The 15,360-nt window shown below is 35.1% G+C and overlaps 1 protein-coding gene across 1 annotated transcript in view; it reads left to right on the plus strand.

Annotated features, from left to right (window-relative positions):
• LOC140236501 (uncharacterized) overlaps positions 1-15,360 on the plus strand; it is a 145,755-nt gene that overhangs the window by 87,416 nt on the left and 42,979 nt on the right. The window contains exons 61-71 of the mRNA XM_072316422.1: positions 280-399; positions 1,315-1,560; positions 2,135-2,251; positions 4,744-4,875; positions 5,028-5,159; positions 6,554-6,666; positions 10,233-10,455; positions 10,865-10,984; positions 12,012-12,134; positions 13,831-13,950; positions 14,572-14,691. Coding sequence (XP_072172523.1) covers positions 280-399; positions 1,315-1,560; positions 2,135-2,251; positions 4,744-4,875; positions 5,028-5,159; positions 6,554-6,666; positions 10,233-10,455; positions 10,865-10,984; positions 12,012-12,134; positions 13,831-13,950; positions 14,572-14,691 — 1,566 coding nt within the window. The remainder of the gene's footprint in view (positions 1-279; positions 400-1,314; positions 1,561-2,134; positions 2,252-4,743; positions 4,876-5,027; positions 5,160-6,553; positions 6,667-10,232; positions 10,456-10,864; positions 10,985-12,011; positions 12,135-13,830; positions 13,951-14,571; positions 14,692-15,360) is intronic.

A 15,360-nucleotide genomic window follows, 5' to 3' on the forward strand; every position in this document is an offset into this window, starting at 1 on the left:
AGATACAACAACAACGAAGACACAAGTGTCTCAGAAGGCATGGAGCTTTCTAAAAAAATAGGCCGTGGAATTCATTTTCACTTTAAAAAAAAAAGCAATAGAAAGACAAAACAGGTAATCGAAGAATTATAAGCTTTATTCCGGTTATATGACATTGTTTACAATGTCATTGAAAATTAGGTGCAATATATTGAACAGAGAATTTATGATTTTCGTAATTTTGCTGATATTATTAACATCACCCCCCCCCCCTTTTCCAATCTTACCTGATACACACAGATGTAGACGAGTGTGCGATCGAAAACCCGTGTCATGCCGATGCGGATTGCGCCAACACGCCTGGGTCCTACAACTGCACCTGCCGAAGTGGTTACAGTGGAAACGGATCACACTGTGAAAGTACGTCACGGCATGCCAGTTTACTGGCGCCATAGAAACACTGTTACATTCATTCAGCATAATCCAGTCATGACGAAGTACCAGTAGACGTTTTGTTTTTTTTTAAGTAAGAGAGAAGGATGGAGAGATATATATATAGAAAGGCAGACAGGTAGAGAATGATAGCGTAATAATATAAGTGAGTGATGAATGTGTGAGTTTGTCCTCGTGTTGATATTCGAGGATGAAAGGGACAGAGACAGAGTGGGGGAGATTTCCTTTCCGTCTTTTTTTTTTTTTGGTATTCTTTCAGAAAAGGTTAATTGATATAAGATCGAAAGTATTATTTCAAGACAAGGGCTACACTTTACATGGGAGTGTGTTAAGAAGATAATCCTACACGTATGGCGATAGATTGTGAAGTAATATCTATGTAAGCTCTTTATTTATTTATTTATTTATTTTTTTTTTTGGAAACGTTAAAACAAAAAGACGCCGCAGTATACAGTAAGTGATGCAAAATGTATAAGATCATGTTAATGGTTAAAAGACCCAACAACGGCCCCCTTGGGAAAAAGAAGTCCTTCCTTCCCGGCGATTCAGAATGCACTTTTGAAATTATGCACCATAAGATATACAATGCAGAACTTAGAACTTAGAACACAGATATTTATTAAAATAGTGTGAATGCAAATACTCCAAGTAGGTGCATAAAACAGTCTGTCGCGTGGCAATTGTCCTGAGTAGGGGGTACTTTTACTTTTTCAAGTTGGTACATTCTAGGAAACACTGTCCAGCTTCATTTGATTCGAAAAGCTGTAAAGGATTTGGTTAATTATGGTGAAACTGCTCAATTCTTATTATGTCGAATCGGGATCCTGTATTTACGTGTAAAACCGCCCTGCAAGATATTGTATAACAATTCATCTTTCACAGATGTTGACGAGTGTACTTCGCCGACAGCATGCGCCCAAAATGCCACCTGCTCTGACTTGGTCGGTTCGTACAGGTGCGCCTGTAATCAGGGCTACCGGGGTGACGCGTTCGAGGTTTGCAGCAACATCGATGAGTGTGCAGAAGGCACCGCATCCTGCCATCAGCAGGCCGCCTGCACGGACTTGCCGGGCTCCTATTCATGCCTATGCCGCGAAGGTTATGAAGGAAACGGTACATTTTGTTCAGGTAAGAGTAAAAAACACCACCAAGACTTCTTCTTATCAGTTTCATTATTCCCATAGCCTTCTCCTATGCAAAATGTTTTAATCACTTATAGCAATGTTATATTGACAGGGGAGAACAGTAATATGGTCATACCACTAATAAGAATGGATTGAATATTCAGAAATACCGTATTTGAAAAGCAAGCCAACAGGTATTCGCACCGAGTACATGCTACTTGTTACGTAAGAGTATATTAAATGCAGCTGTTCTTTCCTCGATCGGCTTCAGATGAAGGATGTAAATTCCAATACGATTGTACAAGTCTTTTTTTTTACATGGAAAGACTTTATCATAATGTTCTGTAGGAATACAAGACGTCGTTAGCTGCAAAAACCTTTTCAAAGTTTATCATGTCTACACTATTAAGATGTGTCAGATATGAAAATTTGAGAAATATGTCACATTCATGATTGATTATAGAAACATACATCAACTGTAAGAAATGACATATATTGTAAGAAAGTAAACAGTGGTTCTTTGCACACGTACAGTACAGTGATAAAATATTGAAACAATTCTAATTCTCTACATCTAGATAAAAATGAGTGTGATGAGGATTTCTGTGGACCAAATGCTGAGTGTACTAACACGGTCGGGGGAGCCTTCTGTACTTGCCTGGACGGTTATACCATGGTGAACGACACGTGTTTGGGTGAGTTTGGATTATTCTCTTCAAACGCTTCAGAGACTGGTTTCCTGAAATACAAAGTTCTAACAGACGCGTTAGGCGTAGTGATAGATTAAGGGAATACAGATGTAGAAATGAAAGACTAAAAAAAAAAAAAAAAACAAAAAAAAAAACAGAACAGAACAGAACAAAACAAAACAGTGCAATGCCTTACTTTTTGAGAATGATCAATGCGCGATTGATTTGAATCAATTACAAAGGTTTGAACGACTATCAAACTCATACCAGGTATATAGCTGAGATGCCGGTTAGTTTGAACTTGGGTCCGGTCCGGCCTGGTCAATACTTAAATGCCAATGAATCTTCACTTATAAGCACTACACAGAAAATATTGTGGTGTATTCTTTCTCTCTCTCTCTCTCTCCTCTTCCCCTCTCTCTTCCCATTTCTCTTTCCTTCTCTCTCTCTCTTGCCTTCCCACCCTTCTCCCCTTCACTCTTTCTGTACTTCCTCCATCATGAGACTCTTAGAGAATACCTAGAATACCTAGAAGATTTTTGTCATGTTTATAGAATGACCAATAAATAGCTATTTTTGTAATTTCACAACACATTGTATGTATACTTTCGTAGATAATGTTATTTTTTCTCCTTTTACTTCCCCCGGCCGCCACTATTTTCTTACTTTTTTTTTTTTTTTTTTAGTAATAGTCGATATCTTAGTTATATTACTTTATTTGAAAAACACAACCTTTAAACAGGTTTGCACATCCAGTGTTTTTCCCTCGTCAATGGTAAGTGTTGATAATCTAAATTTGTTTATCATGTCATTGTTTTAATTTCCAGTAGAGTATAAAGAATAGGTCAAGGTCAAGTCTTAAAAATGTCACTACTTCCCTCATATTTATGCAATGCCTGCAGGATTTTTCTTGAAGCTTAAGATATACATGTATTACTCAACAGAGTTTCTCTGGGAAGTTTCTTGCCAAAAGGTCAAATGTCAAAGGTCAAGTGAAAATGCTAACTTTCACTTCATCCTCCATATCTCAAAAGTGACTCAAGGTATCTTCATGAAACTTAGTACATATAAATGCATGTTCTACCTGACAGTGATTCTCTTGGGAACTTCAGGGTCATACGGTCAAAGGTCAAGGGTCAAAGACCAGCTTTAAATGCTCATATTCTACCATGTAATACTGAAATTACATTTTTTCTCCATACCTTGAAATTTACTCAATGCATATACTTGAAGAGTTTGTTTGCAAAAACCGATAAGTCCATTTTTGAAGATTTTGAAGTACGGTCTCTGTCATAAAGTACAAAATAATACCTTTTAAATGATATATTGGTCACTACATATAAAGGTACATTTTTGAACTTATGGTCAAAAGAAGCAAAAATTTTCTTATTATTCTCTTTATTTTTCTTGACCATTAATCGCAAATATCTCCATTTGACAAATATGGACTTATCGGTTTTTGCAAACAAACTCTTCACTTATAAAAGTGTCACAAGTAAAATGAAAATCCTCAAATTCCCAAATACCTGCGCCCTTAGACAATTTATCCATTCATCCATTTAAACCTAGTTCAAATAAAGTGGACTTTGAGCACATTGTGACAAATCTGTCATTTCAATATTTTGCCAGTTATGTGAAACTGTCATCACACATTGTCAAGACATTGTACTGTACACGACATGTCGTGTTAGGAGAACCATGCATTATGGCGGAGGCGTACCAGTCGCCATAGAGACATTTCTAGTTCAGTTTTGTGTTTATGCCTCACGTAAGGTGTGTTTAACGTAATGAATGTAATAAACTTAATGATGAATAATGTTATACATGATATTGAATGATATCTTTTTTTAATTGTGACGAATAATTTGAAATTTGTAAATACTCTGTTTTTTATCTAACTTGTATTGCATACATATATATAGATACATTTGTGCGTGGTGGTTGTTGTTTTTTTTTTTGTTGTTGAGAAAACGTTGCAATTCATCCGTTTGGCTGCGAGAACATTAATTTTTTATCGAAACCATTCTACCATACTCTACCATACACCATTGCATAATGCATGTTGTTTATCAATGTGATACATAATGTGAGTAATAAGATCTCCTCTGTTTGCACCATTCTCTGTGGATGTGATGATTTCTTTTATGATTTATTATGCAACAATTAAGTGATCACCAATTTGTTTGTTCCTTTATGAGGCATTTCTAATGATCAAAGATGAATTATGAGTTGTTACATGTTAGCTTGTATTATTACGGCATCTTCATTAATGTTTCTGACTGCCTTTGATAGGGACTGGTGAAAGAAAGAGAGCAAACTCTGAACAGTATGTCTCATGTTTTGTGTGTCCCCGCTTGCAGTTGTGGTATGAAGTAATCCCTATCTGTGCAGATATGAGCACGTGTGTGCGGGTAAAGAATGTTGAGATTAATCGAGAGTATGAATGCAGTATGCAATCAGCGCATAATTATGCCCTTTCGCCTGTCTTCTCAATACAGATTTCGATGAGTGTGCCAACAAAGTTGACTCGTGCGACAAAGAAATCAGCGTTTGTACCAACACGCCCGGTGGCTACGATTGCACGTGTATGAACGGTTATGTCAATAAAAATTCATCACGAATCTGTGAAGGTATGTAACTAATTGTTTTATCAGACAAAAAAAAAAAAAGAGAAACCTACGAGGCAATTAAGTACAACAATTATGGATATATAAACAATATTAATGTATATAAAGTGTAAGATAAATAGATAAGTGATAAGCTTTGATAATCTTTGTCGCAGATTTCGACGAGTGCGCTGACAGTGACAGTAACAACTGCACGGCAAGTGACAGTCGTGTCTGCGTGAACACCTTTGGGTCCTTCAGATGCGACTGTGCGGAACTTTTCGGGGAAGTAGACGGCAATTGTGTCTGTAAGTGTAATGCTACTGACATTGATAATAATAACTACAATGATAGAAGTGCTCATAATAGTGGTAATTATTATAATGGTTGCCATTATTGTTATTATTAGTGTTGTTATCATTATCATTATTATCATTGTCATTATGATTATTCAAATCGTCATCACCATCATAATTGTTTTAAAGATAGTGCTGAAATTGATAATTCTGATAAATTATAACGCTATCCAAGAGGACACACACACCACTTTTTATGCGCTTACTACATTCAAGTTCTCAGGCGCTTAATAACCAGGCCTTAATGATAATGCCAGGGGAAAACAGAAATTGTTTCACATATCTCTTCCTTTCGTCTTATTTTTTTTTCTCAAAGATATTCTATTCACATATAAATATTCTGGTACAAATAGATGTCACTCTTCATGACAGACAGCTCCAATCAGTATAAGTAATATGAATACGATTCCAGATAATACTATGTACAAACTTTTTATGTAATTCTTACATTTATTTTTTTTTTCATTCGCTTATATGGTTTAAAAATGACAAAATTGGAAAAATCATACGATTCCTTTTTGTATTTGGCAGAATATAATTATAATTTGCATAGGAAAAACACATTGTAGTATTACGGGTTTCTATTGAACTAAGTTTAAAGGTACTTCTAATAGTTTCAGTTTTATTCTTTATCGTACCTTCCTGTATTTGAGAAATATATCTTCGCGTAGCATGGCAATCTCAGAAGACATGTGCAATAGTCTTATGGAGCTCGAATATGTGTGTTAGAGATTCCCATAGCAAAAAAAAAAAAAGTAATTCAATGACCTCAATATTTCTATGCAGAATTTTGTACTGAAAATATGGAACTCTTTGATACAGAGTAGATCTATAAGGAACATTGTATATATTTAAAGCCAATCTAAGTTTTTGTCGGATATTTCTTCCTCCATTTCTTTTCAGATTTACGTTGTTGAAATATCTTATCGCATAGTTGTCGGTGCATATACTCGACATATAGTTTGCTCGTTTTGAACAAATTAGATATTTCCTGTCTTGTTGCGTTAGTCATTTTTATTGTGCTAGTCACAGATTTCATTAATTTTTGTCCACTTTGAGGAGGTTGCATGAATGATCGAAAAATATTCTAAAAAATTACAGTAAGCACCATATTCAGTCGATGTTATGTTAGGCAGGATTAGCGGCATGACGACAAAAGAATTTTCTTTGTATTCATTTCACGTTATATTCAGGGAACACTTCGTTGCCGAACTGCATGCTCGTAATATGACTCAGTCTAGATTGAGACAAACTTTATAAGGAAATGTACTAAATTGGAAGAAAAAGGGACAGAAAAAGTTAGTTTATCATCTTTTTCCCTCTCTGTTGTTTGCGGTTCATGACAGCTGCCACGACACTACCTCTATCCGTTCGACTGACAAGCGTAGCGGGGTTGAGTGTGGCCGTTTTCCCGGACTCCATTTCATCAGATTCCACACAGATGGAACTGGCTGATGATGTAAGAGCCGAAATACTATGTCTCTCAACGGACAACATATTTCTATATCATTCGAATTAATCGTGTAATATTTATTTTGCACTTTATGATCACTTTCTGTCTGGTCACTCGGTATCCTTCCTTGCTTCGTTCCTCTCTTCAAGGCCACAACATCAAACGTGAACATTTGTTACCTTGTCGATTCAGTTGTCAATCCTCTCCACATCACCAAATTGTTAAATAATGGCAATAAGTTCACTAGATCTAGTCTGTACAGATACGCAGATACTCATGACTGTATACAGTCATTACAATTTGGATTTACGGATTTATTAGCTCAAGGAATACAAGGAGGAGGTATCTCAAAGTAGCTTTGAGATGACATTTACTGGAAAAACCGAGCTAAAAATAAAATCATGTTGTTCTGTACGAAAACAATAAACGGCAAACCTCATGGCCAATAAGTCAATGAGCGCTTACAAACAATAAGATATCGATAGAGTGCACCCGTTTAATTCCTGACATCGGACCCTGTCGGTGCATTAACAACTATGGTGGAGTATTACACTACATGACCATTAAAGAAATCATTGTAAAGTGCATTTCGGAATTTACTTTTTTTGGCATAGCAATACATGAAGAAGGTTTAATCAGCACAAAAGACTCAATTACCAGTCAACTTTTTTCCCCCGGCTTTTTAAACATCATTCGTCTTTGTCGTACTCGAGCAGAATTCGAACCTACGACCTCCTGATCTCCAGACAGGCGTCATCTCCACTAGACAAATGAGCTTCTGCCTGACAGCAAGTGTTGGTTCCAATCCTTATAGCATGCAGTGGGTACTGCATAATTATTCAAATTTACGAAATTCTTCCGTCGGAGATCAGGAGGTCGTAGGTTCGAATCCTGCTCGAGTAGGTACGCCCATTTTTTTTTTCTTAGAGGCACTAAATATATTGCAATAAAGAACAACAACAACAATAACAACTTATTTCTATCCAACCAGTACATCTAGTAACATCCATCTAAATAACCCACGAATTCTGGTGGCTCATTAAGACATCATGTATCTGATATATAGAATGCTCTCTATAATCCTCTGAAGCAGTTTACATTTTTGTAAAAGGTTACAAAAGGAAATTAAAGTTATATTCAAATAGATAAACTGAAATATTGTCTTGAATAAATATGAATAAACATAAGAAAATACAATGAAATATATGGCAGTATTGACAATTAAAGCTGATTTGTGTAGTTAAGTTAATTTATGGACGTATTCATGTTGTTTAAATTAAAGTGAAATTAAGCCTGGCCATTCGTGAACCCCCCCCCCCCTCCCGTACTTACACCTTTTCTCACTACCCCCCCCCCCTTTACGAGTAAGTCCCCGAGAATAGTTTTTAGTCGTTCGTCAGGAAAAGGCTGAAATATCGTCAAACATCATTACGCATTCATTTCATTTCATTTCATTTCATTTATTTTCCACATCCTGATAAAAAGCATTTACAAAATGCAGGAACGATACATACACAGTGTAGGACATAGCAACAATACAAGAAAAATAAGTCCAACTTACAAGGATTTTACAACAGACTAAACAACATAAAAACAGCTATTTCAGTTTGTGGGGGGATCAACATAGACCATTGGTCTTTCTATGGCTGATCCCAAATGCTACAGCAAAGAATAGTTACATTGATGCAATACACACAAGAAAGACTATACTACAAAAAGTGCACAATACATATAAGAAGGCAAGAGTAATCAAAGTGTGGTGCTTGTACACTGCATGAAACTTCAAATTTATAGTATATCTTTATGAACAAGGAATGATTTGTATCTTCTTTTAAATATTGAAAGTCTATTAGACAGCTTTATCATATTTGGCAAGTCGTTCCATAGAACAGGTCCCGTATATTTGAAAGTGTATCTTGAAATGCAATATTTAAAATTTGGGATATACAATCTATTCATCTGTCTAGTATTATATTTATTCTTATTTTGGATGAAGGAAGTATCAAGAAACCCTGGTAAAATGTTGTTTATATATGTGTACATGAAAACAGCGAGAAAAAATTTGTTCATATCAAAAATTGTCAATAAGTTATGTTCTTTGAATAGAGGACCTGTGTGGCTAAGAAATGGTCTATTACTAATCATACGGATTGCACGCTTTTGTAAAATAAAAATACGCTGTAAAAGATACTTTGCACAATTTCCCCATACTATGTTACAGTAAGATAATTGAGGCATAATTAAAGTGTGATATAACTTAACAAGAATTTCAGAAGGTACGATTGCACGTATACTATTGATTGCACCTATTGCTCTAGAGACTTTACAGCATACTTCATTGACATGATATCTCCATGTTAAGTGATCATCAATGATAACTCCAAGAAATTTGGTAAAACGAACAACTGGAATTTTAAAATCAGCGATCTTAACATCAAAATCATCAATGTTTACTACGTTATTTCTTGGTCTAAATATCATACATGATGTTTTGTCTGCATTTAATTTCAATTTATTGGCTATGAACCATTGATGAACTTTCTCTAGTTCACAACTTAAAATTGCACTGATACTTTGTGTATCTTTACATGAAATAAAAAAACTAGTATCATCTGCATATGAGATTAGCTGCAAACAGTTACTGGCATGCTGTAAGTCATTTATGTAAAGTATAAAAAGTAATGGACCTAAAACATCATTACGCTTGTTTATTATGAATGTCCCTTCATTGTGTAACAAGTCATGAAAGTGAAAATACCAGAATTAACTGTATTCTTCTGCTGAATGTCTTGTCAATTTTGTTCGAACATTTGATATCGTTAGAAAATGTTATTTCACCAAAATTGGTGTTATTCTGTATTCGTTTGTATTTATACAATTTATACAATGCATTCTTGAGGAAAAAAAAGTGCAGAAATAAAACGATATTGAAATTGAAATGGAAATGGAAACACGACAGTATTACGTTTTTATCAGTTTAAATATCAAGTACACACGTGTTCTCAAGTAGGCGCTTGACAACAGAAGAGCGTTCCTTTAACTGATGAATAAGACATTGCAAACATAGATTTACCGTATAATGCACCCATTGCGTATTTGAAGTTGCTACAGAGGGCTTTTTTAGTGTAATGCTGGAAAAGTCTTGCAACTCAGTACTATGACTTCATTCCGTTCGACAGATGCCTGTGATAATGTCTTCCTTTAAACCTTTATTGTTACTGTAAACGTTGTAAAAGTTCTTTTTGAATATATTTTTGTTAATGCATTATATAAATTATATATATATATATATATATATATACTGTATATATTTATTATATATATATATATATGTATATATGTATATATATATATATATATATATATAAGTTTATACATATACACGTATTTAAAACGAGAAAACGAGGAGAGGATAAAACCGGAGTCAAAAGTTTTGTGTCCAGTCTGAACTTTCAGTTTTGTTGTTTCTGAGAGAAATTTAAATCTGAACAACAAAAAAGAAAAAAAAAAGGAGATAACATTCGTGAATGTCATGCCTTCTACACTACTGTCCAACTTTGTCCGAACAACAGGTCTTGCAACACCTTCGAAATATAAGCGAAAGCTCGGATGTGCTGCAGGTCTCTGTGTACAATTACACCCTGCAAGACACTCAGGTGACTGTCACTTTCAGGGTTGATCTTCCATCATCAACGACACTCAATTCGGGAAGCCTGGAGAACGCCTTCTACGACGGGTTGACACAAATCCAAAACAATTACCTTTTGTTGCCTGACAATATCATTCTTCTAAAGGGTATGATATCATTTTAATTTGGCTTTAATACTTTTATTTGTCTTTAATTTACGCTTTTTATCTCTTCATAGTTTTAAGCCTTTTGTCATGGATCCCTTCTAGTATTATTGTATAAACCCCAAATTTCAAATATTTGTGCAAATTGCATCGTCTTCATAACATGTTTAGTTGTAATCAAACAAGACAAAACAGTTGATGATGTTCGTTCGTTAGTGCATTGCCAACGGTGTTCGAAGATTTGGCAGCAGTGTACTTCTTCAGTTTGGAGTTCATAACGTGGAATGAGACAAAGATAACAAAGAACATAAAAAAGATGAAGTATCGTATGCTTTGTACTATACTCTGTTCTTTTTCTCTCTTTTATTGGTTTGTTTGTTTGTTTGTTTGTTTGTTTGTTTTTGTCGCTCAGATGTGGATGAATGCGCAGAGTTCGAGGAGATATGTCGCAACGGCGAGTGTCAGAACACTGACGGGAGTTATTACTGCACTTGCCACCCGGGCTACACGGGGAATGGAGACATATGCACAGGTCAGTACTTTGCTGAGACTTCGATAACGGAGAGAGTGCTATGCTAAAGCATGATAATAATGATAATGGTAGAAACTACAATGGATACTATTGAAGCGCTGTATCCACCTGAACTAGATGTTCAATGCACGGTAATGTCTTCATTGTGCGTGGTCAAATCATAAAAACAAACCAACATCAACATCGAAGAAATGAGTTTCAGTCATAGAAAAGAAGCAGACTAGAACAAAAAGGTAAAACAAGGAGAAATCCTATGATTCTATCAATTTTCATTTGAGATTTTATTTGGACGTTTCCGTAGATGATCGTTATACGTTTGTAGATAGCCATTTCGAAAAACATTATCCTCCATGTGTGTTTTCTTCAAATGATTGGCCAATCAGTATTTGATGAACAAAACTTTCAGGATGATAGTTCTCTTTAATAAGAGTGGTATTCCATATAAAGGCAGAACAATTGGCACAATAGAAGACGGATTACAATACAGTATAATCTGAATATGAGGCGAAGGTTATTACGGTAACGGGTCAATCAAATTTGTTTTCTACCAAAATCACAATGCGAAGTAGGAAAGAACTCTGGAATATACAAATGATAAAATCAAGCGCATTTGTTTTCTGAAAAAGAAAAGAGTAGGGCATTTGTGTTTGTACATGAAATATAAGCGAAATTGAGGCTACCATCAAATAATGATAATAATACCAGGGTACTTATGATGCGCCATTTACAAATAACAAATGTGCTTAAGGCGCCGTGGAAAAGAATGAATTATGGAATTAAAAAAAAAATTAAAAATCATTACGTGTACAGATACATGAAAGTAAGCAGAAGAATGGAACAATAACATGATATACACATAAATCTACTAGAAAACAGCTTGAAACAAAAAAAAAAATAGTTACACCTTTGAAAGAAATACATACCTTCATTGTTAATGGCATTGTTAATGGCATTTTAAACGAAAAGAGTCAATTTTAATACCTCCCAGTAAATATACCTTGTTAAGCATTTTGTTTTAACCTCCCAGATATCAACGAATGCTTTAATGATGCCAATAACTGCACGCAAGTGTGCATAAATGAGGACCCAGGGTTTTCTTGCGCATGCTTCGAAGGTTACATCCTGGAGGAAGACGGCTCACAATGCTCGGGTAAGATTTTCGTATATTAACCACTCCCAGGGGGGGGGGGGCATAACGTATACTTAGAGTAGTTATGATTTGTGATTGGCTAATTTGACAGGATGTAGCATATATATTATAACTTTACTGCAATTTATATTGCAATGTTTATTTTACAATATTCCTCCCACACTGAGGACTATAATTGCTGTCTACAATGTTCGGAACAATGAGGTATTCTACCCTATGGCATGTGTTTGTTTGTTGTTTGTCATTTTCTTCTCTGTTGTCATGTTTGAACAGGTATCCACTGTTTATATCTATCTTTTCATTTTTGAAGCGCCATGTGCACTGATAGATGGACCCGTGCGCTATACAAGTAGCCACTATTATCATTATTACTATTAATATTTGCACAAAGAATCAATGGTATACCTTACATTGTTTACACACCAAAAGCTGCGTCTATTTGTATGTTTCCTCTTTAATATCGTACTGTACACTTAAATCATTCCGATTGCATGATCAGCCCAATCTTGGACCTCAAATGAAAATAAACATGAATTATGTCTATTTATGTATATGTCGTATTTACAACTTAGTAATACAGTGTATTTGAGAGTGTTATTTTTAACAATCACGAACTGATGACGAACCTTATAATCATGTTTCGATATACTACTCCATTAAATCACATTCAGATTTTGACCCCCACTCCCCCCCCAAAAAAAAAACAAAGAAAAAAAAAAACAACAACAGTCGTTGTGTTCGATTTACAGACAAGGCTGGGGGGATGTGTTGGGTCAACATTGGTTTTTCAATTGTGTGTGAGTTATCGTCTCAAATAATTCGCGGTTTTGAAGCATAGGTTTACAAACAATTTTGTGTGTGCGTTCCCTCTGTTCTGTCTCTCCACATCCTGAAAGACGTAAAAGAGAACAAGTAAAAGATACCATAAAACCGTTGCTCCTGAACGGGAGAGAGGGCGATTATAAGCATTCTACAACGGAAGGATATCCCTTGGAATGAGCACCTCATTCTCCAGCTGTTTGCTTCTGTGTCGAAGGCTATAGACCTTGTCATTTAGTGTATACAAAAATCAAGGAGAATGGTTATCTTACTGTGGAGTGATCTTGATATTATATTGAATGGTACGATGGTAGGATCTTTTTCGCCGTATTTTTCCCCATATTATTGATGCCTAATTTTCAAAGCATACGGTGGGATCGACTATTCTGACGGGAGAGTGATGAATTGTGTGTAGGTGCGTCCAATTTTTTTTTCCCCACAGAGAAGGAGTTCGAGAGAGAATGAGGGAGAGAGAGAGAGAGAGAAGAAAAATAGCATATTGTTGGTGTTCATATCACGTTATGTCGACTAATTGTCGTACATTTGGAAAGTTTATTCTTGGGTCAGTTTGAAATAACGAAAAAAAAAATGTTGTTAATTGACCGGAAATGAACTGAAATGAATTTCTAACTTGAATCCGAGAGGAGGGAACAACGTTAAAGGCAATCATGATTGTTTTTCTTTTAATTGCGCAAGAAAAAAAATGTTCAGTTCACCCTGTCTTCCTAAGTATATGAATGTGTATTTTAACCAGGAGTGGGTCACTTTTTGTTTCTTTAAATCACAAAGGAAGGGTCGGTTACGTATGGAGTATCTAAAATCCAACAGTTTGAGAGAAATAACTCGTGCTGTATTAATTTTGGTTGTGTCTGTGCAGATATCAACGAGTGCATGGATGATCATGGATGTCAACACGCATGTTCTAACACAAATGGTAGCTACACCTGTCTGTGTGACCCCGGGTATCAACTCAACGATGATATGCGGAACTGTAGTGGTGTGTAAACAGAACTGGATGAAATTACTGAATTCTCATATATGCTTCATTCTTAATTTTTGCATTTTGTATTTTCATCTTTCTACTTAGTGGTCCTATGGTTTTAAAATTTATATTGCTATTGCAGGCCATTTCAAAGTATAGTTCTATCAGTATAAACTAGTAAAAAGGTAGAGAAAATAGATAAAGATAAACTACGGACTCCACTTGTTGATCTGTAAGTACAATGAAATGTATAAATAATGAACTTGTATTCATGTATTTGTTCACTTTTCTGTCAGTATATAATTGTATAATTAAACATTTTACACGATATTTTATTTGTACAATTACCTATATACCTATATGTATATGTATACAATATATATATATATATATATATATATATATATATATATGTTTTAACGTGTGTAGATATCCCTGTTTGTTAATGCCAACAGAAAGAATTTCTTATATAATGGGCAATAAATTCAAATCTGAATGTGAATCTGAATGAATAATTATAGTCACCCTACCATGATTATATGATGATTAAACGGAAAAGGAAGTAGTAATACATATGACGAGTCATAACTTTCAGAGAATCATCATCCAAGTCTGTGTTTTCGTTTTTCACAACAGACGTTAACGAATGCGAAGTTGGTCACGAGTGCGAACAGATCTGTAATAACACAGATGGCAGCTACAAGTGTAGCTGTCGTGATGGCTTTGTCCTTGACTTCGACAACAGGACGTGTGTTGGTATGCATCCGAAATCAAAATTGTTAGACTGTGCCTTATGTGGTGAAGTTTATTCTTTATAGTTGAAGAAATAAAAGAACAAAAACAAAACAAAACATAAGGACCTATTTGTAGTCCCAATTTGACAGACTTTTAATAATTAGGAGATTTCGACGTTGGAAGTGCTTATCAATGAACTTTTTTTTTTCCAAAAGGAAAGAAGAGTAGTAATGCATGTGATGAGGCGTAACTTTGATATATAATGTTAGTAGGAGAGAAGGTTGTGATGACAAATTATCAGCAGGTGATTAGTATTGGATGTTCAAGCTCTAAATTCTTGATTTTGCCAATTTGTCGCCATGCCTATATATTCATTGCTGATTTTCTTTTATACACTGAGTAGAAGTGACGCAACAAAATGCGAAGCAATATTTAGAACCGCTTGCTGGTGTTGATCAACTCATTGTACTTCGGATATTTTCTTCTATTTCATGAGGGGCTTTTAGCAACATCGCGATGCACAGACTAATCGCGATGCCAGACTATAATTGTGTGTTTGGTCGTACCTGTTTCTGTATGTATGTAAATTATTATTCTTTGTTTTATCGTCTTGCCCTTTGTTGTTGTTGTTGTTTTTGCATACATGTTGTGTCTTCGTATCTGTGACACTTTTTGACAATATCAGATAGC

Source organism: Diadema setosum, chromosome 13, assembly GCF_964275005.1.
Source record: "Diadema setosum chromosome 13, eeDiaSeto1, whole genome shotgun sequence".
NCBI classification, from domain to species: domain Eukaryota; kingdom Metazoa; phylum Echinodermata; class Echinoidea; order Diadematoida; family Diadematidae; genus Diadema; species Diadema setosum.